The following is a 27,577-nucleotide window of genomic DNA, read 5'->3' as shown; positions in this document are numbered from 1 at the left end:
CAACTCTTGTCTCATTGCTCTCACAAGCATGGCAGTTGACCTTAATTCTACAAGCACATTAAAGTAAACCATTGATTAGCCCAGTTTACAAAATATAGAACTGAAAAAGAAAAAAAGAAGACAATATTAACCTTTTTTGTCTTATGATTTCATGATTCAGTCACTTCACATATCTTTAAATAAATAAGATTTGTAAAGACACTTGTTAAAATAACGATACATACACCCTGGCTCTCATTGACATTGCTGAACGTCTTAATGCACGCTGTCTTCTTCATGACGACAGCATGTCCACAACCACAATTTAAACAGCATTGGTAGAATTCATTTCGTCCAACATGGTCAAATTTGCGTCTCCTGTACATTATCCTTCGAGCTGGCTTGGATTAGTAAAGGTTCATGCACTGAACTATGCAGCGAGCTAAGAGCAGACACATGGTTATAAGCAGTTTTGTAGGAGTTATAGTGGTTGTAATGCTCATGCTCCAGGGGCGGAAGAGTCAGGTGACTCTCCATGGCCGGAACCCTCGTCAGCTCCTCGTGGACGTTGATGATCTCAATGGAGCGGGTCGGCCCATCGTGATCCTGCTGGTGGTGCTGCTTGCGCATCTTGTAGAATATTATAAGCATGACGGCAGCCATGAGCGTGATGGCCACAAAGCAGCCAATAATAATCTTGGTGGTTTTCATCACCTCCTCCAAACCATTGAGAGAGCCATCAGTGTCTATGTCAGTCACAGGAATAGTGTACGCTCTCTCGGTGGCAATGGGTGTTCCCCTTGTGGTCGAGGAGGATGCCCAGCCAAAAGAAGGCTGAACCGGTGTCCTACTCTCCCCATTGATAGGGGTTTCAACTGTCTCAACGGTGACTGTAGTAAAGTAACTAAAGCCACTGTTGTCAACGGTTGTCACGTTGAGGACAGCAGAGGCTGAAATGTTGCCTTGCATGTTGCTTACGATGCAAGTGTATGTTCCTGTGTCCTGGACGGTGACGTTGGTGAAGTTTAGCGTTCCGTCGTTTTGGACAGAAATGCGCATTTTGAGCACCCCATGTGTTATGATGGAGCCATTTGGTGTTAGCCAGCTGACTGAGGTCACTGAATTTGTCCGACATTTGAGCTCTGCCGCCATTCCCTCAGTCAAATTGAGGTCGGCAGGTGGTTCGATGATAACGGGGGCGTAGCACTGAAAGTAGCTCTGGTCCAGCTCACCGATGTACCGCCCCTTGAGGCTGGGAGGGGAATTACAGCGTGCACAGCAGCTGGTGTTCGTTGGTACGGTCTCTCTCAGCCACCAGCTCAGCCAAAGAATATCACAGTTACAGTTCCAGGGATTGTGATGCAAATGCACTCGTTGCAAGTGGTGCAATGGCGTGAAGAGATCATGGGGCAAAAAGGAAAGGTTGTTGTGAGCCAGGTTGAGCTCTCGCAAAGAGTGCAGGTCATCCAAGGAGTTCCGCTCTATGGTTTGGACTTGGGCGTGCATCATCCACAGCTTCTGAAGATGGACAAGACCCTTAAAAGAACTGGGCTGGATGACAGTGAGCTGGTTCCCGGACATCTCCAGCTCATCCAGGCGAATCAAGGGCTGAATGTTGGGGACCTCTTTGAGGTTACACATGCCCAGATTCAGGTAGCGAAGGTTACTCAAGCCCTGAAATGCTCCACTCGAGATGTAGGAGAGACGCTTCAGCTCTCCCAAGTCCAACCGCCGCAGGGAGGGCAGGCGACTGAAGGCATCAGACGGTATGCTCTCAATAGGGTTATTCCTAAGCCACAGCTCTTTCAGTTTTGATAGATACTCAAAAGCGCCATTTGGGATGGTCGTGAGGCGATTGTCAAAAAGCTCCAGAGTGTTAAGGCTGGTTAGGCCGTTGAAGGCGCCAATCTCGATGTTGCGGATGTGGTTTCTGCTAAGCTGAAGAATCTCAAGGTGTCGTAGATGTTTGAAACTGTCTACTTTGATGACCTGGATTTGATTGTCCTGAAGGTTTAGATACCGTGTATTGGTGGAAATGCCATCAGGGACATCCTTTAGCCCTCTGCGTGTGCAGATGACCTTACTAAATTGATTACTGCAGGAACATACAGAGGGACAGGTCTGGGCTCGCACCAATCCGGCGACAACAAGCAACTGTAGGGCTAAAAGCAGGAGAAACAAGGGGTCAAACCAAGCCCCTTTCCATCTAGGACCTCTCAACATCTGGCGCTGATGGTAAGAGGTCATCTTGTTCAACATTCATAATTTAATGCCAGCTGATTTTCTCTCCCCAAACATTTACAGGCTGTCTGAAAAAGAGGAAGAGGAAAATAAATCTGTTAGCAAAATGTGTCATATAGTGAATGTCAGTGAAGCATGATGGCAGTCAAACAGAACATCAAATTCCGCTGATGTTAGGCAATTTTTACAACAAAAAGATTGTAATTCTGTCAAATGGCGCTGCATGTACATTTCTGATATTCTGATGATGTCGAACAAAAACAAGTATTGCTGTTTAGGCAATGTACGTGCAAGATATAGTTCTCCAATGTGGCTGATAAATTGAGCATAATTACTGTCGCAGTAGTTTAATGAGCCTGCACACAGAAACACACCACAAATAAATAAAACAATAAGGGATGGAAAGATGTCATTTTCTTGATTGTTTTTTTGTTTGTTTTTGCACTGTATATAGCAGACATGAGCTTATAGTCAAGTATTGAACTTTGGCCAAACCTAAGTTTCTGTCCCCACTTTTTTGACCCAATCGAGACTTCCTGAAATTAACACAGGAAAAAAAAATCCTAGTTGGTTTCAAAAGAGAATAATAAAATGTCACTTTATTATAGGAACATCATTTTCCACACCCAAACCCTGTAAAGAAAATGCTTTTGTGATGTTCTTGTAATGTTGTGCTTATACTATAATATTATAAGTACAAACACTCCTAAATCTTGTATGCTATGCACTAAAATGAGATATATGGAAATCCTGTCACAGCAAGCTGTCAGAGGGATGGATTAAGCTGCAGACAGGTCCATCTCTGGGCATATCTAGGAGATAAGGATGTGTCTTTGGCTTGTATATTCAGCACTCTATGCTTGCACATACTATGAAGATACATAGAAACTGAATTGTCAAAACCCACAAGAAATGTGCCACTGCTACAGCACACACTAAATTTAAAATTCCTTCCCCCTACAAGTCTCTGCTCTCATTATCTGCTCAAGTGTTCTTATGAAAAATAAGATGTCTTATTACCTACGCTGTTTGCAAATAGGTTACTATAATCAGTGTTCTCGTTAATAATGAGAGGGAAATAAAAGGAGAGAGAAATTTAGGACCCCTGACCCCTTGAAATAAATAGAAATGCTTTCATTTACAAGATCAAGCAAGCTCTGTCATAATTATAACATTTTACTCTCAGAATCTCCCACCACAGTAGGAAAGTAAATAAATATGAGACAGAGAGCTTTCCGATCAAAATGGCAAAATGAGCTGAAGTCGTATGGAATTACCTTTGTGCCAATAATACTGAACGTAACTTTTCAAGAAACTAATGCAAATATAAGTTGAAACTGAATAAATATCTGTGAAACTGAAAAACGTTTTCAAATCTTTATTTCGCTGATCTGAACTTACAAATGCGCTTCCAGACTTTTCATTTATGCTTGTGTTTTCGGGCGCCATTCTGGCACTTATCTCTCGTGGGGGCGGGCCCTTCAAAAATTTATATCATTTGTTTGAAATCAATATTTTAAGTCTGCAATTTGTTATGTGGGAGTTCAAAGCAGTTTGAATTGTTAGATTATAATACATTTCCTTTTTTTTATTATCCAGGGAGTGGAGAAACTTTTCCATAAACAAAATTCTGATGCTGTCACAGATGAAGTGGTAGTACTAGAGATCCCCATCAGACAATAATCTTACTTTGTTCAGACACATCACCTTTGAATGACTGGGATCTTGATCTTCAGACACCTGATATTATGCAAATATTGCTAAATGAATAAATGTAAATGTAAATATTGTAATTTCTTTGGAGCTCTAGATTAAAAAACAAACAGTTCACAAGTACACAAGAGGTTGCATTTTATTCTTATTAGTCTATGCTGATATTGGATTAGCATACCAACAGCACATGAATGTTAAGGGGATAGTTCAACCAAAAATAAAAATATATTTTACTCACCCTCATTCTGCCCCAGATTTTACAAATACACACAAATTAAGATGTTTAGGAAAATAATCCATCTCTGCAAGTGTGAAGAAATAAAGTTATATACATCTGGTATGGCGTGAAGTTGAGTAAATGTCTAAATGATGAGAGAATTTTATTTTATTTTATTTAATTTTTTGGGGGGTGGACTATCCTTGTACCCACCCAGTCACTGTTTTGTTACTTTTACTGTAACAGGAACTATTCAAAGGATCATTGCATAATTTAAAATGTATATGAATTTTAAATATGTATTCTGTATTTGTAATTGTGCATTTTGTATAGTAATGTATATCATGAGAATACTGTGCATTAAATGTATTGTATGCAGGTAATGTTTTGTGGATTCTGGTCTTTCCTGTCACAACATAATTGCATCCAAGACTTTCACTTTGATACTTGTGTATATGCTGTAGTGACAATAAAGAATGTACATTTATTTTAATTTATTCATATTTTCAATTACATTCATTCAACTGGTTTTATAAGTCACAATTGAAATTGTTGATTAAAAATGTATTTTCCAATTTTAAATGTTAGAAGATAATATGAACTAAATGAAATAACTAAATAAAATGATCAGCATGATAAAAAAAATGGCAACAAGAACATTCTTTGTGTAAAATATAATGAAATGCCCTTAGAGGTCTCATCTGACAGCAAGCCACGATTGTAATTTTCATATTGTTTAAATTCCTCTTAATTAAGTGATCATTAATTGTGATGGTGTAAATGCATATGCTAACAATGAGTAGTGTGATGGCCATGATTGCCAACCCTGATTACCTGGTTGAAGTGAGACTTTCTTGGCGGATGAATATATCACACACACGTATACTAGTTTTCTCTTTTAATTGTAACAGCTCAACCTAATCAGAGTCTACAATGCAGAAGAATCATCAGGAATAAAACAAATTTTCTCCGAAAACTATTGGACACTATACAATATTTTCAGTATTATATACAGTACTTTAATGTACAATTACACCTGAATAGACTGAATAGATCTCTTGCGCTCCTAAAAGCTTCTGTCGACAAAATAGTAGCAGCAGATAAATACAGATACAATTTAAAAAATAAAACTCATAACTTAATATCACTAAAATGAAATAGAAAGCTGTGCTTACAGACGCTTACATCCACACATGTAACGTTAAACACAACACTGACGTCTTCACTTCCAGGTCAAGAAGCTGTCAATCAAAAACTCGGTAGCCAATGAGAATACACTGCTGCTAGCCCCGCCCCCGCGAGAGATATGTGCCAGAATGGCGGACGAAAACTCAGGGAGCGTAAACGAAAACTTCAGAAGCGTAAATGAAAACTATGGAAGCGCATTTGTAAGTTCAGATCAGCGAAAGAAAGATGTGAAAACAGTTAGCGAAACATGCAGTGTATTAAAAACGAAGTCAGAAAATTTGCCTGCGTTTTTTTTTCTTCAGTTTCACAGATATTTTCTTCAGTTTCAATTTATATTTGCATTAGTTTCTTGAAAAGTTGCGTTCATTATTATTGGCACAAAGGTAATTCCATAAAGTCCAATAAGACCTCCTCAACAACCTCAATGAATGAGTGGGCTGTATGTTGGTTGATAAATGGTATTATACAATGAATAAACGTTCCAGATGATTGTGAGTATTGAGTATTAGAGTATTAGATTTCAGTCTGTTGTTAGAAGCATGCAGTCTAAATCCTGACTGGAAATATCACATGCTTTTGTCAGTGATGATCAAGTCTAAATAGTATGTGTATCTCACATATCTCAGTCTTCTTAGGATAAAATGAATGATTCAATTTGAATGAACTGTCTTTCTTGTCTTTGACCCCATTGTACTATGAAATGTCTCAGATGGTCTCACTGTGTATCTGTGCTCCTGATCATCGTATAAAATTGTTAAAACTGAGGACTGTGATTGATTTAGTCACAGTGAGACGTTAATCTCGCTGGTAGGCAATGAATGTTAGTTAGCAGCAGCAATTGACACCTTACTGTGAGAAGCTGAGAGAACTTCCAATGGACGCACATTTAATGAGATGCGTGAGATAATCAGGGCATGTCCTGGCAGGAGCCTCTTTTTCATTACCAAAAATAACCAAGGAATTTACAGAGGAAGCACACTAATCTCTCAGGTATTGATTGAGTGATTAGCTCGAGGCCTGCATAAAAAATCGGAAACACGAGAATTACTTTAAAACCCATTTTTATCTCATTAATTACATAATAGCAATCCACACATCATCCTACAGTAAGTTTTCTGACACACATTTTCAAAACTGTCACATTCAGACTCATATGTATTTTACATACTGCATCTCAAACTCTATCTGCAAAGGCCTCATTATATGCTGTTACTGTATATACAGATAATTGTTTTTAGAAAAAAATGTATAATCAAGAGTCAAGACATAAATATGCTGCAGGGAAATATTCAAAATAATTTGATGATATGCAAACACTTTTTGAGTCACATAAGAAACAACAGCAGTTTAATAATCCTCTAGACGCATATGCAAGGCTTATCCTTGCTTTTTGTTGATGATGATGAATCTTGAGAGTGATGTGCTAATTCAGTGCATTTTGACTGAATTTTTCCCTGCAGTGCTCTTTCCAAAGCTTGCATATTCCTTGAGGTCTCTTATGCCAATCAAATTAATGACCTGTGTTTCGCAGATAAAGCTCTAACACATATATAACACACAAATAAAGATAAAGATGAGGTTTGATGAAACAGGTTCTACGAGTAAACAAATTAAAACAAGCTTCTTTATAAAGTTCAAGATGAATATAATCAAGGGACATAAGTTTAAAAATCTAATAAACATTAACCTCCTTCAGAGAGCTGTTGAAAACAGGTTTTTTTGTGGAGCTTTTAGACTAATTAATTTTAATCGTGTCTCAAACAGACACCCTACCCTAGCTCAAATATTATTTTCACATGAGTGCTAGTCTAGGCTTATTCGCTATCAAAAAACACAACTGAGAGTCTCTTGTATACACTGGTGGTTATAACTTGTTCTCTGGCATCCTCTGCATTTTCCTTCACAATCAATATCTGATAACTCTTTCAAATGCGTTCTAAGACATCAGAGAGAAAGCATATGATATTTTATAACAGCTCCTGAAGGACACTGAGGGACACTGATTAGTCATTATACCAACTGCACTCTATTCATCCACTATTGCTCATTATTATTTTATGTTGTTTATTTTCAGTAAAACATATGTAAATATAATATAATAAATATAAGACATAGTTTCAAAATAATCTGAATGATTAACTGAGATCTTTTTTTTCTTTCTAGCAGGGTTATGTATTTGGTGGTAAATCAGCCAATTAATATTCACAGAATCTTATAGCTTATCCTTGGAAGCAATCATTCGGTACACTCTGTGCTCCTCTCGTTATACATTTAGGACACCAAGGGTCTCCACAAGGACAGCAATCGAGTCAGTGTTATGGAAGAATACACATCCAAATGCAGTCAAGTCATGGTTGTGTTGTGAATACAAGCAGTGTACATCTCTGACTGTAAACAAATGTGCACCTAATAAAATCTGTGTAAAATATTAAATGCCATTAAAAAAGGTAAATAGTTTATGCAGCATCTCCTTTTCGCATTTTCATCATTGGGTTAGAGGCAACATACAATTGCATAATCCGTTTTTAACTAAATTGAAATATTATGTAAAAACTCTTACATACACAGTACAATGTTCTGGAATGTGCTCTGCTTATTTGCCCTAGAAGTAAAGGACAAACCAAAACAACACACCAAAGTGAGTTCTCAGGAGACAGTGTGTTGACTCCTCAGGACCTGGAAACAATGGCATACCGAAAGGATTTTGCTTATGGGATGCCTGCCAAGGTCTTTACTTAAATGGGGAGACTGTGTTGAAGCCAAAGAAGATGCTTTACAAATGGAAGCCCTCCATTTAAATTTGCAAAGACTGAAGTACCCTATAAATACATGTCATATTCACCTTGAGTAGACAGTAACATTAAACGATGGGATAAAACTCACTGTTTTATTTTGAAATAGTGCGATTCTAAAGTAACTTTGAAAAGTATGATCCTTCTGCGATTTATTCCACACACATTCAGATTATCGCAATATTCCAGCTCAACGAAATACAACCAAAATGCACTGCATTTACAGTCGGGTGTCTAATACAATTTAATTCAGCATCTGAGCTTCAGTATATTCTAAAGCGAGTGATGCACATCTTTTAAATGATCGAAGCCCTATCCTACCGGTGTTTAAACAAGTAAAAAATCAATACCTTACTTGCCTCTTAGAAGGCCTTTTCAAGCAGTTTAGCCAGGGAAAATAGATACAAAACGAGGGAGTAATGCAAATTACTCCCACATAGATCTTCCTCAGCTCCTCTACTTCCCTTGCACATCCAGTAGGAGTCTTAGTTTGTAATGTAATTTAGATCTAAGCGTCTATGGCCAGGTATAATCACCACAACCATTGGATTGTGCCAAAATAACTTATGCTGCCTCCATTATCATAATGACACTGATGAATAATCAGATGAAATGGCCGTAATCACTCTCTCCCTCTTTTCTGGCTGTGTGGGTGAATCAGACTGCAGGGAGATCTTGTCTATGGATCTAATGTTCCCACCAAATATGTCTGAAGCCAAAACTTCATAATGTTAGTATTAGGATCTCCTTAAGGATACTGCTTACAATTATTTAATACATTAATGTAATTACTATTGATATTTGATCATTCCATTAGTCTTGGAGCTTTTAATATAGTAATTGTATTAGTCTGATGAACTTGTTAAAGGAAAATGATCATTAGCTCAGCCCAGATTCCCTTTGGGCCTTCAGCTGAGAGCAACTTTCAAGAGTTTGAATACAGAGATAAACACAGGAACAAACACACAGAGAGAGAATCACTTGCAATTTAATTGTTTTCCTCTGACCTATTAAATCAAGAAAATGAAATTGCAATCATTACTTGTAAGCATGTTAGCAACCCTCACTTGGGAAATTATGACCTTCCGCAGTTAATTTAGTCACCTATTTATATTCACAGCAAAAAAGAGAACTTGCATTCTCTAATGAACAACACTTAGCTGTACGATACTACAGGGAAACTCAGAGTTATAGATGAGTTACAGATATTGACTTAAATCAAATCAGCTGTCTATATTTATGGCCATTTGCTAAATCATTAGAGGGCCTCATGCCGATAGTCAGTTTTATGGTCTTGCGATGGCCTTAAATATTGACTGGAATCATTTAACCATGAGATATGGCATGTAAGCATGTGACTGCAAAATTTCAGGCAGAGGCAGAAGCCGTGGGGGGAATTCATTGGCTGTGGGATGGCGCACCCCCATGTTTCCTGACGTCGTGAGGGCCTTGTTAGCAAAAATATTGGTGCACTTTTAAACTGTCAGGACTCCTGCCAAAATCACATCCCACAGCACTGCAGCAGGTTAGTGAAAAAAAAAAAAAGTTGCTTACTGAAAATTGAATCTCTATCTTTATCATATTGTTGCGCTGAAAAGGAAATGAAGCTAAAGCACATATAGCACTGTTCCGCCAGTTAAAGGGGTTACTGAAAGCAGCTCTCGACAAATTGATGTCACTGCGGCATAGCTGCATCTGAATATTTCTGTCTAGCTACTGTATATCCAGTCTAGATACATCAGGACTTTATCAGATTTGCCCATTTAATGACATCAGTCATCTTCGACACAATAGACCCTAGCAGATAATCTTTCAGAGCGGAAGTGTTCGAATGAGTAGTATGTGGCTCTCAAACCACATCCCTGAGAGAATATCCATATTGTAATAGGCTAAGTTGTTGAGTAAGAAAACAATTACAAGACAAAGAGAGTATTGGCAGGAGACGGCCTTGCTGGAAATACACAGCTGGAGGGACGGGGATCTCGCATATTCTCATTGTTCTAGAATTTTTTAGTAAGCCGCCGCTCACAACTACACCTGTCTTAGCGTGCAATATAAAAGTGAATGCTTTTTAAAAATAAAAAGTACAGAGAAAGGTTGAGGAAAAATTAGTTAGTAACACCTGGTTAGTTAAAACGCTTATTGTTCCTGCTGTTTCCCCCTGCTAAGTCAAAGTACTTGTGGTGACAGGTCTTCCAGACTATGCAAGTAGAGTGATCACTCCTGAGCCTGGCCCCTTCAGTTTACTTCAGTGTTCAAATTGAAAATCAGGGAGGCAGCGTGCTGACCATGCTAAAACACAGCAGACAGCAATCTTTAAAAGCGCACCGCTCTGACCCCTGAATGCAATATAAACGAATCCAGAACCACAGGGACAGTACCTCATGAAATATGAAATGGAAAATCAAGAGTCACCTTTCAACATTTACCTACAGTATTCTATACCTTACCCTCTGCCCATGTACACAAAATATGCTGTACAATGAGAATCTTATATACTGTATTTGACAGTTTTTTATTTAAACCTGGATTGTTTTTGCACTGAAAAGTTTCAAACAAAAAAGTAACTTTTTATAAAATGTATAAAAATATTGAAGATGGCTACGTCACTAATTAAATCAGTTAAATATGCCATTAAGTGATTTAATGCTCAAGCATTAATTTAGTTTGATGGAGAACATTAGATTTTACATAAAAGCGATGGTGTTGTTAAAGCAAAAAATAAAAAATCTTCTATGCTTTTACTTTTCTTTAAGAAATGCATGTTTAATTTCACTCCAACTGTTATGCTGCCAATGTATTTTTAATAATAGAAAAAGGATTACATTAGAAAAATGCAAACAAATTGGTTTTAGCACCAGCCACAGTATATCGGTTATATAAGGGATCATCCTGGAATGAGATTTCATAGCAATTTAAAGGAGGAAAAACTATGAATGAAACATTCTTGACACCCCTGTGACCGAAAAAGTTCCAAAAAGTTCCAACACAATTTCATGACAATTCGTTTTGGCAAATTTGTACGAATTCGTTCGATCTCAGGGGTGGACCTTCATTCTTACTTTCTATCAGAAAATCTTAAACATTTCATACACTTTACATCATACACATTCACACAAAATTGCCACCTTGTAAGTCCTGTGAGATCAAGTTGACAGTTCCAAAATCGATATCCTAACAAATAGAATAGCCTACTGTATTGTCTCCTAATGGACATCTTACAGAGCATCCTGTGATCTTGCCGCCTCTTATTTGTACAGGTACTTTTTACATTAAAGAAGCATGTTTACTGTGAAAGCAAACAGTTGCTGTGGTAACAAACAATGGTAACTGCTTGTAGACTGAGGTAATATCATGGTCTGAGGCTATCGCTAAATATTGAAAATGAGGAAAATCAGCAACATTTTTATTTCTCTATGTTGATTTAGATCGTGCATATGCTACTTGTTTCTGTCAGCGACTCAAGTAAAGCAGACACATGCGTTCCTTTGATCTTTCCATAAGGCACTCTATCTCAGACACACCACTGTACATGTTTCTTTTTTTGGCTGAACTAATTCTTTTAAGTGTTTTTTTCTTTATCTTTATGTCAAAGTTTATAATCAAACTATTTACGTTATTGTGCAGACAAAAAAAAAAAAAAAGTGCTGCAGGCAATAGTATGATAGGTTGTAATAATTAATTAAGATATCATGGCTACTCTAGTACCTGTAGTACTAATATCATTTATTACTGTGTTTTCAGTGAAGATATCTAGCTATATATGCATATACAGTAGCACTTGAGCAAGGCTGGCCCTTGAGATCCACTTTAAGAGATTACCTCAAACCCTGATCAAACTCACCTGCCTGTATCTCTCTAGTAATTCTGAAGACCTCAATTAGCTTGTTCAGATGTGGTTGATTGGGGTTGGAGCTAAACTCTGCAGGACAGTGGATCTCGAGGGCCATAGTTGTCCAGCCCTGATTTAGAGACTCAACTATAAGGCTATGCATATTTAGTTTTGATTGTCTTATATGTTGATTTGTTATTTGGTCTATCTACAGTGTATGTTTTGTCCACCTGTTTTTGTCCTGCTTGTACTACCCTTATTTTGTTTTCTTATGCTTGTACATACTTTGCACATTTGAGCTTGGAGAAACGCAATTTCATTCTGCTGTACACTATTGTTGTATGGTTGGAATGACAATAAAGCACTTTGAACTTGAACTATGTTCAGACTGCAGGCAAATCGATTTTTTTTTTTTCTCAAAGTGATTAAATAAGATTTGTGTGTCCAGACATAACCAATGTATCTGCATCGGTTGCTTTGCCAACGACATAGGCGTACCCACGTTTCTGACGAAAAACGGATGCAGGAAAAATGGAGGTGCATCATATCTCCCTGTTCAAATTAGTGAGGGGTGCAGTGGGTTCACCAGTTTTGAAGTTATCGTTGTGTGTCAGGTTAAGAGTGATGCAAAAGACAATACTGTTCTGTCATTAATGAATAACTACACAGAAACAAATGAGTAACACTCTAGTTACTACTATTAACTAACAAGAAACTCTTATTAACAAATTAGTAAGTAGTAGTGCTCAGTTGTGATACCTCCTAGAGTACTATAATACCTACTATATACAGGTTCAAAATCAACATGAATTATGCATAATGTATAATTAATTCTAGAGTGAAGATCATGGTAACCCACAAGTAATGACTCGAGTATTACCAAATTGTAATAGGCTTCAGAAGGAATTATTTGGATCAGTATTCTAAAGTGAAAAACATGATAAGTCTCTACTAAGGACTGAAATCATTGTAAGCCTTTAAAAAGTTTTTTGTAAAGTTTTGGATAGTAATTCCTTCCGAAGGATTGGTAACACTTGAGTTATTACTAGTGGTTTACCATGATCTTCACTCTAGAATACTGATCCAAATAATTAGTCATTCTTTAGAAGGGTGTACTAACACTTGAGTCATTACTATCCAAAACCTTACAAAAACCTCAAAAGCTTACAATGATTTCAGTCAGTATTAGGGAGTTATCATGCTTTTTACTTTAGTAAACTGATAAAAATAATTAGTGATTCCTTCTGAAGGATTTGGTGATACTTGAGACATTACTAGTGGGTTACCATGACCTTCACTTTAGAATTAATTATACATTGTGAATTATTCACATTAATTATGGACCTGTCTATAGTAGTTCTTAGTAATCCTCTGGGAGGTATGAAAAAATGTTTAGTTACTGAAAAGCTAATAGTGAACTACCACATTTACTATTACTTAATAATTCATTAATCAGAGTTTAATAGTTAATAGTAGTTTCTAGAATGTTAATAGTGCGTTACTCGTTTGCTCCTGTGTAGTTATCCATTAATGACAGAACAGTATTATTATATAAAGTGTTACAGACAATTTGAAATCAGTTTTGAGCAGCCAGAGTGTCCAGACTGTCAAAAACCCATCTGGATAAAATCTTGAAATGCAAAAAAAAATCTGATTTTTGCTGCCAGTTTGAACATGGCCAAGCTGTATGTTTAAAAGCATCCTGACTAGAAATTAGAAACCATCAAGCAACTAAAAAGACCTAGCTTAGCAAGTGTCATGTATTCTGAACTGCCTGAACTGATATCATTTGTAAATGTAAATGTCATTCTGATCTCTAAGACAAAAATATTTGCATGCGTACTGTAGTTAGCCTACGTATGTAGCATTTAGTAACTCTCTCTATTAAAATATACAAAAAATTGAATATACTCATTATGCTAATACAATCTCTTTGTGTGACCACTAAATTAACCACTTCGGCTTTGCAACATATTTTGGATTTTTTAGAGAATTAGGCATATCTGAATTTAAAAGAGCGTCCTACCCACATCTGGCATATTTGAGTCTGTTTACAACTTTCCTCAACCAGTCCCATAGTGCAAAGACATGCTAAAAATATTTTAAAAAGACATCTAAAACCCAGGGCTAAATGCATGACCAGCTCTGCACCGCTGTGGCATCTGGTTGACGGTGGTATGATTTAAGAAAAAGGGGGCAGGTAGAGTAAAACACACTATCTATTATGATTTTTCAGAGAACCGTGCCATGTTTTGCGGCAGTGAATTCAGGCTTTCCTCTTTCAAGTTGCTGTGATTTTAATTCAACGACTGGACCCCACATCGTGTCCAGGCTGTTGCACAGCAGTTGTGAGTCAGAGCGTACACTCACTCCCTCTCTCGTCCCTCTGTCTGTCTACTTCTTTCCGTCTCCCTTTCTCGCATACAGACAGCTTGCTTAGGAATAATTCATGGCTTTGCATTAGAGCCTCTACAGTCACTGCTAAACAATTGCAAAAGCAAATTGATACTGTTGTTTACAGTTTTTATGGTCGGTATCTTTGAAATAGGTGTTTTAATAATGGCTGAGATCAACCAAGTTCAATTCCACTTTGAAGTGCTTGTCATTGTTTCCTGTTAAATCTTTTGCACTGCCAGTCCATAAAGCATTGCGCTGGCAACGTTAAAGAGATACTGTCAAGAGTATACAGCATGACTGTTTTCATGTTATGCAAACACCTGTCCTTCTCCATTTGTGCAAGATACCTCTCATTTATTTAGTGTCCCTTTAAGACAAGTCAATCAGCGACCATCATGGTGACACCCCCAGGGGTGCTATTTTTAATGCGGGCAATTGGCATACAAGTACAGCCAATATCTTCTTGAATGGGGAAATCGCTAAAAAATGGCAAACACAATTATATTTTGAACAGCATCATTAAATTGTACTTCTTTAGCACAAATCACACTAAAAACTGTATTTATCTGTTTGGACCAGTGAATGCGCATACTAGAGTGAACTTTCCATCAGGACAGCAGGACTTTCCATCCCTATAGTCGGTATATTTCTATGAGTGGTCCATCTCCATCCCCTAGGCCTATACTGTATCTGTGGACATGTAAACAGATAGATCTTGAGAGTCACAAAATGTAGCTGTCATTAGGGCCAAACTTCAACATGCTCACTAACTCTATCTAGGGCATCTAACAGGGGAATGTCACTCTAGTAACGCTCATACAAATTTGTTGTAGCACTTCTTGAATCAGCAACTTCTGAATGTTTAAATGAGCGTGAGATTAGAGTGTTGTGGTGGAGGGAAAGATTGTCAGTGAATAACAACGTAAAGGCACAGTTCAGCCAAAACTCACCTTCATGTTGTTTCGAACCGTGTCTTTTTTTCCTCTGTGGAACACAAAAGAAGACATTTTTGAAGAATGTCTTTTTTGTTGTTGTTTTTTTGCCAAATACAATGAAAGTTAATGGGGCGCAATGTTTTTGGACCCCACTGACTTTAAAAAATATCTTCCTTTTTGCTCCACAGAATAAATGTAAATACATAAAGGAATAGCCTATTTTATGATACTTGTGTTGCAATAAAAATAAAAAGTATGATAAAGTAATTAGTAAACAATGACAGCATTTCTTTTATTTATTTTTTTTACTTTTTAACAGTTCTGCCTTGGGTAAAGTAATGGAATCATTAAAAAAAAAATTATATTCAGCAATGGTGCATTAAACAGATCAACAATGACATTAAATATTTTTACATTGTATCCAAAGATTTCTATTTCAAATAAATACTTTTTAAAGTTTCTGTTTTTAACAGTGATAATAATCATAAGAAATGTTGGTTGCACTTTATTTTACAGTACATGTACTTACAGTGTACTTACACAAGAAAGTACTGGTAATGTAAGGTAACTACATGGGTTAAGGTTAGGTTTAGGGGTAGTACCTAGTTATAACTCAGTTCTTGTATAATAAGTACATAGTATGTACATGTGGAACAGGACTGTAAAACAAAGTGCTACCGAAATGTTTTTTAAGCAGGAAATAAGCATATTAGAATGATTTCGGAAGGATCATGTGACACTGAAAACTGGAGTATCGATACTGAAAATTCTGCTTTACCATCACAGGAATAAATTACATTTTACATAAAAAAAACATATTGAGTTACATTATTAAACATATTAAAATAGAAAACATTTTCTTTAAATTGTAACAATACTATTACTGTTTTGGTGTAATTTTGAGCAAACAAATACAGCCTTGGTGAGCACGTCTTTCAAAAACATTTTAAAAATGTCATACTAAAGCCAAATTTTGGAATGGTAGTCTATTAGAAACACAAGAGTGACATTTTGGTGGTGTAGCATAAAAGTCTCTATAGAGTGACGTTTCATAATGAGACTATGCTACTCTGCCCACAATCAGAAAGAGCCATTAACTTTGCTTCACTTTCCTTTCAATATCTCCTAATTCCACATTCTGCAGATGTGAAGACATATCCATCCTGTCTTCCTCTTAAACTGAACTCAAGAGACAGACGAAGATAGAGCAGAATAGAGAGAGTCAGGAGACTGAGGCAAAGAGTGATAGTGGTGCATTAAAAGGCAGAGCACATACAGTGCAGAGCCACATTCATTATTCATTAGCTAAGTTACCATGTGTAGTAATTAAAACACAAAATCTTTGTCTAAAACAGAAATTGCTTTAGTAGATGATTCTATGCTCTCATTTCTGCTGTTAGATTTATAGGTAGGTTGTCGGAATGTACATCTGGGGTTTTATTGCATTCAAAAGCATCATTCGATGGTGATGTGTCACTGCACAGATACTACAGATGTGGCAGTTTCAGTGTTGCATTGAGAACTTGGTGTTTTGCTTTGTGCATCTATTTAAATTAAACTTGATGATTGTTGAAGGCAAAAGTACAGCAAGCAAGAATGAGTGAGGAAAAAGACAACAACAGCCTGACCCTGCTGGTTGAGCACAAATGAAGGAGCCACAGCTAGCATGGTGCTCATCCCATGCATACAGATTGCATTACACAGCCAATCCACTCAAAGAGCCTTTGCTCCTCTAATGCACTGACATGCCTTAGTGTGTGGAAGCGGGCAGTTTCACTCAGTTAAGTGGTCCCCCATGGTCGATTAATACAAGGAAGACTGTTTTACTCATCAACCACCATGCTCAATATCGATGAAGCCCCTGTTAGTGAGACACTAGCCGTTGTCATTATCACACTTACCACTGTTCCTTTGAAAAGTAGGACATATAGGGGCTGACACTTCTTATATCGACTCGCGGTGGATGAAACGAGGCCTGTTTTTAAGTCTTCAAATGAGATGGGCTGTTGGTGATGACAATCTCGATTAATTTAGCAACGTATGGAACGCCCTCATTTGTTTGCACTCCTGCAGGCAGAGGTGTTATCCGGCTGGACACTCAGCATCCATTTGCAGGAATGAGATGTGGCTGAAGTGCCGCCTCTGCCGAGGTATCTATCACAACGACATGGTGCTGTCACATACAAAAAACATGAATTACAATGTAAGCTTCTGCTGCATGCACATTCGAGCGGAAACGCTCACTCCACCGAAGTGAAGGGAACGCGCTACAACAGACCAACAACTTACTTCTGGTGGAGGAACATGGTGTGAAGCACACTGCCCCAAATCTCATTCAGCGCACCTACATGTTCCCGTGAGCTATGTTTTTCACTGTTCAAAACAAATATATCCACCTAGTCATTAACCTTAATGACTGCGCAACACATACAGGGAGGTAAACAGTGGTAAGCATTACTTTCCCTGCTTGAGATGATAATAGGAGCAGCTGAGGGCCTCCAAGCTATAATCTGAATGTGGCCGTATAGTCTCCTCCGTCATTAGTATTGACTCTGCATGAAGCCTGGCCAATTGAAGCACTCAGCTGCTAGCATGCCGGCACACATAAATCCAGTGTGTTTCAAGCCCCTGAGTGGCTCTCCGAGGAGGCTAGCACATTACCTCAATTCATTCTGGTTTTCAATTTTATAGAACAACTGGAATATTTGGATAGTGTGTGATAGAATCTCAAACAGAAACTTGGCCTGGCTTGGGATGGAATCAATTCTGATGCAAGACTTTTATACTTTTTTTTTTTTTTTTTTGAATAGAATAGAATAGAATAGAATAGAATAGAATAGAATAGAATAGAATAGAATGTCCCATTTTTGGGAAATTTGTCTTGGACAACCATAACACGGCCAATGCACAACATTGGAATCACATAACACATAATACATTAGCCTACATACAATACAATAATAATAATGCAACAATCCAATATGTATTAAAAACCTACTATATACCAATCTAAAAATCTCAGTTTTGGAATTCTCTATTCAGTAATTTAAGAATTTTTATAATGATTTGATTTAAACATCAAAATCTTAAATCGTCTCCCCGAGGGTAACCTTAAAATTCTCATGTAAGATGTGTGTTGTCAGTAGCAGTTTTTTTTTAGCTTGTTTTAAAATAGACACCAACTCCTGTATGGGTCGCTTCTCTTCGTACCCTATAATTTTTAAGGCAGTATGTACTACTCGTGCAAACTTCGATTTCGATTAAACAGTTAAGTTTCCATACCATGCTGTAATACCATATCTTATCAAGCTCTCAAAAACTGATTGATAAAACAGAGAAAAAAAAAACACCTGGCTCCCCCCAAATGCTTTTAAGCTTCACAAAAAAAAAATTAAGAACAATTTTAAAACAGATCTGCCACTAAAATCTGATTAGATGAGTGAAATTCGAAGCCTATGACTACATATCAGCTGCAGTTTTCTCAAACACATTTTTTTTTTTAAACAGTCTCAAGATTCTCTAAACTGTAAGTTTTGTCACAACTGTTTTATGGGACATCACAACTTTGCATGTCTGCAAAATGTAGTAACTCTAGTTATAAACGTGGTTACTGTATCGGCAAATTGGCCAATGCAAATAAAATGAAAAGGGCTTTGGCAGTCAATCCTGTTTGTTACATAAAAAATCATGTTGTTCTAAGATAAGAATGTCATTTTGTCTAGCTGAATGCTATTATGTGTATGATTTTTAGACACAGATTTTAGCAGTAGGTTAACATTTAGGTTTTACTTTATTTTGATGGTTTCTTTAACACATTCTGTTGACTATAAGTAACGTTGCACCTACATGTCCACTAACTCTCATTAGAGTGTTAGTAGAGTATTAGTAGACTGGTCAAGATTAGGGTCAGAATAAGTTGCAATGAAATGTAGTGGCAAAGTTACTTATAGTCAGTAGAATGTCTGTTGGGAGCATCATAATAAAGAACTACTATTACTCTAATGAGAGTTAGTTCACATGTAGTTGCAAAGTTACTTATAGTGAACAGAATGTTCAAAATTGACCATCAGTATAAAGTGTTACCAAAGTTTACTGATAAAAAGTCGATACTGTAGTACAATGAACATGCACATTTGTATGTTTACAGTACTTTTATTTCTGTAGCAATATGCTACTTTCAAACATTCTGTGTCAGATATTTATGGAATATAGATGCACAAACAGATTTTGACATTTGAATGGATCGTTTTGCGTGTGATGGCTCACACAATGAAAGAACGTTTATAAGTATACTATAACTATAACTATATATTTCTCTTTTACACACATGTGGCAAAAACACATGCAATTTGATTAAATTAATTAAGAAATTAAAATCTGGTGTGAAGAAGAAACTTATCGGGGTTTTTTTTTACTTATGAAAAGTTTTAAAAGCCTTTAAAAGATTAAAGCTTTATTGGCTTTACAGGCAAATTAAATCATAAAACGATAGTACAACAGTACAACATGGAATGAGAGAATGACATAAAGATAGATAACAACAACAGAAAGACAGACATAACAGACAGATAGACATGGACAGACAGACAGATAGATAGATAGATAGATAGATAGATAGATAGATAGATAGATAGATAGATAGATAGATAGATAGATAGATAGATAGATAGATAGATAGATTTTTAAAAAAAAAAGGAAAATTCAATAAAAGTCGATGTATTTATTATTTACAGCATTTGCAACTCGAGCGCTCTGTTCAGACACTGGCTCATGTATAGAAGTATTCCCTAGAATGATGTGTCTGCTGAGATGCCAAGCTGTTTCAATCTATATCCGCCATGCTATCATATTAGGAGAGTCTGTTAGTTGGCAAATGTTTTTATTGTGGAACAGCTTCGATCCTGGACCCTGTCACAACCGTATGTATTCTAGGAAGTCTGTGATTTATCAGCCTCAAAGACATGGATCTCTTTGACACACTTGTGTTTGTGAATCCAGGCCAACTGATCTGAGAGGCTTGAAAAAGCCAACTGCCTTCAAGTTCCTCTCCCATATCCGAAATATGCTGAGAGTAGGAGAAGACATCCTCTAGGGGAGGGGAGGGTGGCTGTTTGAAAAGGGGTTCCAATATAATGAGCAACCCAGATTTGTACTGTGCCTTCCACGGCGGTGATGACAAACATACAGTGCAATCAAGGCAAAGTGATATTTATAAGCTGAGCTGAGCTGAGCTGAGAACACCTCCCTCTCTGTCTCCACTGACTAATCTCACTGAACAGTACAATTTATGCCATTTGGCTCATCTGTAGGATATAGTGTTGACATAGGATTTCTGAATTAACAATCAACACAGAGGTTGTCGCTATTGTGTGACAGCACAATCTCTATGGTGGCTCTGACGGAACCGCAAAGTCTGAGAATTTCAAATGCACAGACATTTATTACAGCTACTGAGGCCTGAGGATATGGGAGTCAATTTTCATTTTCACTGAAAAGAGAGGTTTGCTTAATAAGCTGCGTAAAGGACCTATCATAGATTTAAAATGCACGAACGTTCACCTCTCTGTGCCTATGCATCTGTGCAACACCCTGGCTCCTCTCCAGTGCACCAAATGTCTCTCAGAAAGGGTTTTTGTGTCCACGTATGGCATTAGACATCTGCTGCAGAACTAAAACCAGTGCAGCATGTTCGCTCCATCATTTATCTGTAGCCATTTGGGCTGCATCCTGTTCTCCAAGACCTACATCTTTTGCTTACGTAATTCACAGGCGTTCTGCTCCTTGCAACGGCCACAGGCAGACTAATTATAAATCACAGACTGATATATCTACATCAACAACTGATTCACTGCACTATCACATAATAAAAGAGACGATAAAGAATCTAAAATGTGTTCGAGCTAAAAACATCAATAGGCCGTGCTTATATATCAGTTCACACAGCTTCACAGGACTATAAATGAAGCCATTTTGGATGGATCTAATTGTTAGATTGTGTCACTATGCAGGGTAGCTCATTACATATATGCTTGATGAATTTTAGTATGGCTCCAAGTGGGATTTGAACCCATGACCCCAATATTGCTCGGGAGGCAAGTAGGCAATGAGCAAGGAAACCAGGTTAGGCCATTCCAGGAGCACATTCACCTCATTGCAGTCGAAATTGTTAAGGGAGATCTACTGTGACAACCAACATACTGCAGGTAATAAACCACGGTATCTTCGCTCCAGTACAAATTCACAGAAGAGTAATGTGAACAGGCATTCACAGAGGCCACATGACCCAGCAACAGCTTTTGGTGATTTCCAGAATTATCATCAGCAAGAATCTGCCACTGGAGACCTTATTAAACATAAACATAAAGCACATAAAAACCAGAGGGGTTTTCGTACCTCAGTCATCCTGGGCACTAGATCAGATATGGGGATTGTTAAAAGTTACAGGATAAACAAAGCTTTACAAGCTTGTGCCTTGTAGTCTTCTTGTATCCAATATTTTAGCACAGTGATTCTTTAATTTATTGGCAGTATACTAATACACACATTTCTTTTTGAGTGACTATCTTTGCTAGTCTGGCATTAGCAATGTATAGAGTAGCTGATATTGTCTTTAAACATAACAGAGAGATTTCATCAATAACCACAAAATAATTCAATATTGGTTGTTGTACATTTCACAATGGCTGACATAAGCATGAATGCGCCTAACAAGCGCTATCGATTCTACAGTAGTGGTCCAAAGGTCAAACATTTTAGCTAAAGAGGAAGTCATACATTTATCCCACTTAATATTCCATCATTGTACTATTGTTACTTTAAATTCCGCTGGGATGGAGTAAAAGAGACGCCACATGATTAATAAAACACAATTTTTAAAGAGAAAGCCAGTGAGGCTGTGTGTTTGGCAGAAGCAGGGCTCACTGTTGGCTGGATTATATCTTGTCTAACATCACTTCCTCTGACCTGAGAACAGTACACCACGGTGCGGTCATTCATTCAGCCTTACTGCATTAACACTCCAGCAATGAAATAAAAAAATGCATGTACAAATTTTGCTAGCAGAATCCTCCTCGTTTTTTGCACATACAGTTTTTTTGGGGTTTTTTTTTGCATTTTTTTGCATTTTTTTGCATTTTTGAAGAAGTTAGTCCACACAATCCCTTCAGTCGCTTTTGTTAAACATTTAAAAATGTTCACAGCCTAACCCACATTATAGATGGTCTTTATGAAACATCAGGTTGAGCAGAAGCATTTGAACTGCTTCATTTTTCTCTAAATGGCAGAGATTACTGAGGTTAATGTGTGTGATATTGGCTAAATGCTCTCTCGTTTACAGGCTTCTCCTTGCCTTAGGGGAACTGAATGGTATCTGGCATTTTTTTGGCTCAGAAGACACATTCAATACATTAACACTCATCCTCATGACAGCACGTCAGTGTCTGCATCACACATTTAACCTTGTTTCTTTGAACTGCTTGTGAAATATTATCAGCCAAACAAGAGGGGATAATGAATGTCCAGGAATTAATTTCAGGACACAATCTTATAGAAAAGAAAAATGTTTTCACACAGAAAGTTGTGATTATCAGGTGATACTTTACTGGGAACAGTATAACTCCATTCTTAACTACTTTTTTATAGTGACCCCAATGGATATGCGATTTTAATCACACATTTAATTTTAGAGAATTCATTTTCTGTAATTAAGCTATTTGATGCTTTCATTTAAGCTGGCTAAGATGATTATGGTCCACAGTGGACTGAAAATGCTCAGAACATCTGTCATGGATTATTTGCAGTAAAAGGCTAAATTAAAGCCCATCTAGTATATTTATCTAAAACGTAGAGAATCATTTTTATTTCTGCAAGCATTAACTTGTCAAATTTTATTGCTGTTCTGTTATTATTTGTTACTCTTTCATCGTAGGATCTTGGGCAGAGCACAAAAGTGCTTGAAGGAAAATATGTATTAAGGACACCCATAAAAAAACCCATCATGAATTAGCTCATTTGTTTAAAGGTATAGGCAATGTTTTTCATTGACACTTTTTGTCAAACTGGTTGAAACTCTCCTGATAGCAATCAATAATATAAGTGGTTTAAATGTTAAAAAATATACTTATATATTTTGTTGAAGTCTCCGGACAAAAAAAATGTTGTCCAATCATTTCATTCGGTCCGAATGCAATAATAGGATGTCCTATACCTGCCTGTCAACTTATGTCTTTGCATACCTCCACGCACCCTGCTCTGTAATTTGTTTAAGTTCATATTTATTGTAATGTTGTGTGCTTTGAGACACAAGGTAATTTAAAGGGTTAGTTCACCCAAAAATGAAAATTCTGTCAGTAATTACTCACCCTCATGTTGTCCCAACCCCGTAAGACCTTCGTTCATCTTCGGAACACAAATTAAGATATTTTTGATGAAATCTGAGCGCTGGCTCACTCCTCCATAGACTTCTAGGTGACCGAAACTTGCTGACCCAGAAAAGTTATTAAAGAGATCGTTAATATAGTCCAAGTGACTCCAGTGGCTTAAGTAGTTATTTTTGTTGTTTTTTGCGCACAAAACGTATTCTCGTCGCTTGATATACTTAAGATTGAGCTACTGTAGTCACTTGGACTATATTAACGATCTCTTTAATACATTTTCTGGGCCAGCAAGTTTCGGTCACCTAGAAGTCTATGGAGGAGTGAGCCAGCGCTCAGATTTCATCAAAAATATCTTAATTTGTGTTCCGAAGATGAACGAAGGTCTTACGGGGTTGGGACAACATGAGGGTGAGTAATTACTGACAGAATTTTCATTTTTGGGTGAACTAACCCTTTAAAGTCGTCTCTCATGACGCTTTGCAGACTCTGCTCTGTGTGTTCATGTGGGATCTCATGCTTTCAAAGCTTGCTATTGCTAGCCTCTACGAAATTGCCTATTTGTCTAAGACTTATTTGACAGAACTTTTTATAGAACTAAATTAGCCAATACTTGTTTTGTTAACACTGATAAGTACCAACTGAATAAGAATGTTTTCACAACAGAAATGTGTGCTTATCAGGTGATACTTTACTGAAAACATTAACACTCCATCCGTACAAACTACAAATTAATATAATGATTTTTTTAAGTGACCCCAAATGATTTTTAATTTGAGAGGATAAATTTTCTCTAAAATACTGTAATTGAGCTACTCTGATTTAGTCATCTCATAATGTGCTTTTCTGCAATGATTTTCAGCACCTTCCCAAAAAAAGATAGCTCCTCAATACCTCTGGTGAAGCAACAACCCACGAACTCATGAATCATCCATAAAAAATTGCGTAAGCTCTCTCAAAAACCAATACATGGCTCAGAAGCTTTCCCAATGAATCAGACTTGCTTACAGTGTCCATTACAGCACCTCAGTCTCTACCTAGTGAAGTTCTGAAGCCTTGTGAGGGTTGCATGTTAAATGCAGATTAGCACCAGTGCGAGATGCCAGCCTTCCTGGAACTACACTGCAGGGAGTTTTTTTTTTTTTTTTCAATCACAAAATAATTATAAAATGGGTTATGATGCAAGCTGTTTACTACTAAGCTTTACTTGCAGTATTCAGGAAGCCTCAAAAGTCACTGGGGTCTATTAGAAGCAATGAGGGACAGTTGTGTCGACCATCATGGATACACTGCCTCTTTCCCCTTGTCTCTTTAGAGCATAGCAATGCACATGTGAACAGAATATGAATGACCCAACGCCATATTCTAGCAAAAGTAATGGTAAGTAGAGCAACAGAAAAGCATAAGACAGATAAAAATGCACAATATTGCACAATCTACCACATTACAGCCACAGATATAATGCAAAACCATTTCCCCCTGCAGCAGAGATAGATAGATAGATAGATAGATAGATAGATAGATAGATAGATAGATAGATAGATAGATAGATAGATAGATAGATATGAAAATGTTCAAAAAGATGAAATGCATCCATTCAGCGTCAACTTACTAGAAAATAGGTTCGTTTTAAAATAGATCTGCACAGACCGGTTAGATTAGGCTACGGTTCCTTACCCATTTTTGTCAGGAAATGCGAGCTGTGAGGCGATATCAGTAAATGGGAGCATCACTGCAGCCCTCACAAAACCCCAGTTCATGTAGAATCCATGCACGATGTACGGAGATGCAAGTAAGAGCAGTGCGCTCTAAAGCGCTCGGTGAGCTTTGACAAAGCAAAGCAGGTGCAAAAAAAGGGGGAGGGGGGGCTGGAAGAGAACAAATCTTCTACAAAATCTGTAAAGAAAACGGGGATAAATCTACCACCGTTGGCATGTTTTGCTGGACACATAAAATAAGCCTATAGTATCCACATCCGGGAAGGAAATGTCTAAACCACATGGGCTTTCAACAGCCCCCCTTTGGGTAAAATCCAGTAGAGTTAGTACTTGGTAGGTTTCTCTGATCGAGATGTGCCCTTAAAAACCACTTCCATATACCGCCGTTCTTCAACGCATTCTGGCCCCTCGCTCCTCAGATCTTGCCCACATCCACCACCGCAGTCCATATATGTAACATAACGTGCTGACTCCGCTGAATGCTGTTGAATGTGCTACAGCATCACCTCTCAGCTTCCTTCCTTGAGTCTGCTCGCCTTCATTTCTCGTGAGCGATGTCCACTGCAGAGCCTCCTCAAAGTTGAACCATAGGCTCGAATGAACACTTGAGACTCAACATCCAACAATAACGGTTTAATTCGTGTTGGTAATGGATCTTCTGGCTAATTCTGTCGTTTAATGTCAGCGTATTAACTTAATACGTTGCCTTCGTGAATCTCAGCTCACAGCGTCTGGGTTCATTTAAAGCGACGTTTGTTTGGCGCTGCAGTTTTGTGTTGCTTAGTGTTGCTTACAAAATATCGCTGTTGCGCCGGCCATGTCTATGTTTCGTCAGAAAATGTAAATAGAAAGTGTAAGCACACGAAAAGAGAAAATGTGGCTCAGGAGAAGGGATATTTGGAGCGATTGACGGATGATGTATTAAACCTGACACTGCGCGTTCGAAACGCATCTGTTGCTGAATGATGCGCATCATAGTGTGTGCGCTCGGGCGCGCGCCCAGTCTTTACTCACTCATTTCGTCCAAAGCCAAAAGAACAGCGCAATATCTTTATTTAAACTTGGCTTTATTAATATGCGTGTGTGTTCTCCGTAGTGATTTTTTTTGGGCACAAATTGACGTGGGATTGCCACCTACCGGTTTTCATCGCCCTCTCGATATTTCTGGTCTCTGCCAATTTGCCAACCATCACCAGAAACACTTAGCTACATCTCTAACTTTTATATACAGAGAAGCATCGTCGGTATTTTTTTTAATCATTCTTCCTTTCCTGCATTGGGCCCTCTTTTTTTTTTTTTTTTTTTTTACCATGGTGTCTACTTTATGTAGATTTAATTAATTATTTGTGAATCCATTAATCATATCAATCAGCTCTTTTTTTAAAATACATTATTTAAAATAATTATTTTTGATAAGTAGGTTTTTTTTCCCTTCTTTTTCTGGGATGAATACATTTGCAAATACATGTGCAAAGTGGGTCCATCCATATTGAAATATTATGAAATGACAAAAGTGATTGAAAATAACTAGGAAAAGGGATGTCTTTTGCTGAAGTTAAGTATCCTAAAAGTATCCTAAATCCTCAGATTACTTTGCTTGACATCCTCAAAATTTATATCAAGCTTCTCTCAATCTCATCTGTTACACATATTTAGCTGCAAATGTATATGCTTGTTGTGAGCATAAGCTTATATACATATATAAGAATATAAAGTGGAACACTTTGTATAATGTTCTGTTGAATTATGATCATTAATTATCATGCAATGTCATATAGCCTGGAGATTCCTAATATGCTATAATATCTAATTATAGCAGTGCTAAAGCACACTCGTGTTCCCCTCTGGAAAATGCAGCTTATGATGGCAGCTGGCTTGACTTCGACCAAGCCGGTGATTCGCTGGTCTAGATGATTGATCATTTGGACCACCAGGGCTGACATTAACCCGGTCTGGTAGAGTCTATCATACCAGGTCAATGTCAGCACTGTTAGCCCTGTCAGGCCTCATAATATTGTTTTGATACATTTATTTTTAGGAGGGATGTGGCATCATATGTAAACCTTATAGGCTGAGAATATAACGTTTGTTTTTTTAGTGCTCCCGTAGCAAATCTACCTGAAACTGTTCTTTTGCTTAGTTCAAATTGTAACGTCAGTCGTTTGTGGTGACATGGTCCATTAGATGAGCCTT

General features: G+C 37.5%; 1 protein-coding gene across 1 annotated transcript; it reads right to left on the bottom strand.

Moving 5' to 3' along the window:
• Nucleotides 1–252: 252 nt before the first annotated feature.
• lrrc4cb (leucine rich repeat containing 4C-b) lies at nucleotides 253–25,429 on the bottom strand. The gene is made up of 2 exons (XM_084403952.1): nucleotides 25,344–25,429; nucleotides 253–2,288 (listed from the first exon to the last, which is right to left on the bottom strand). Exon 2 carries the CDS (start codon nucleotides 2,236–2,238, stop codon nucleotides 343–345), a length of 1,896 nt encoding a protein of 631 aa, XP_084260078.1. The 5' UTR covers nucleotides 2,239–2,288; nucleotides 25,344–25,429; the 3' UTR covers nucleotides 253–342.
• Nucleotides 25,430–27,577: the final 2,148 nt, after the last annotated feature.

This window comes from Rutilus rutilus (genome assembly GCF_951802725.1).
Source record: "Rutilus rutilus genome assembly, chromosome: 3".
Classification (NCBI taxonomy): domain Eukaryota; kingdom Metazoa; phylum Chordata; class Actinopteri; order Cypriniformes; family Leuciscidae; genus Rutilus; species Rutilus rutilus.
This window is presented reverse-complemented; position numbering and strand designations above follow the sequence as displayed.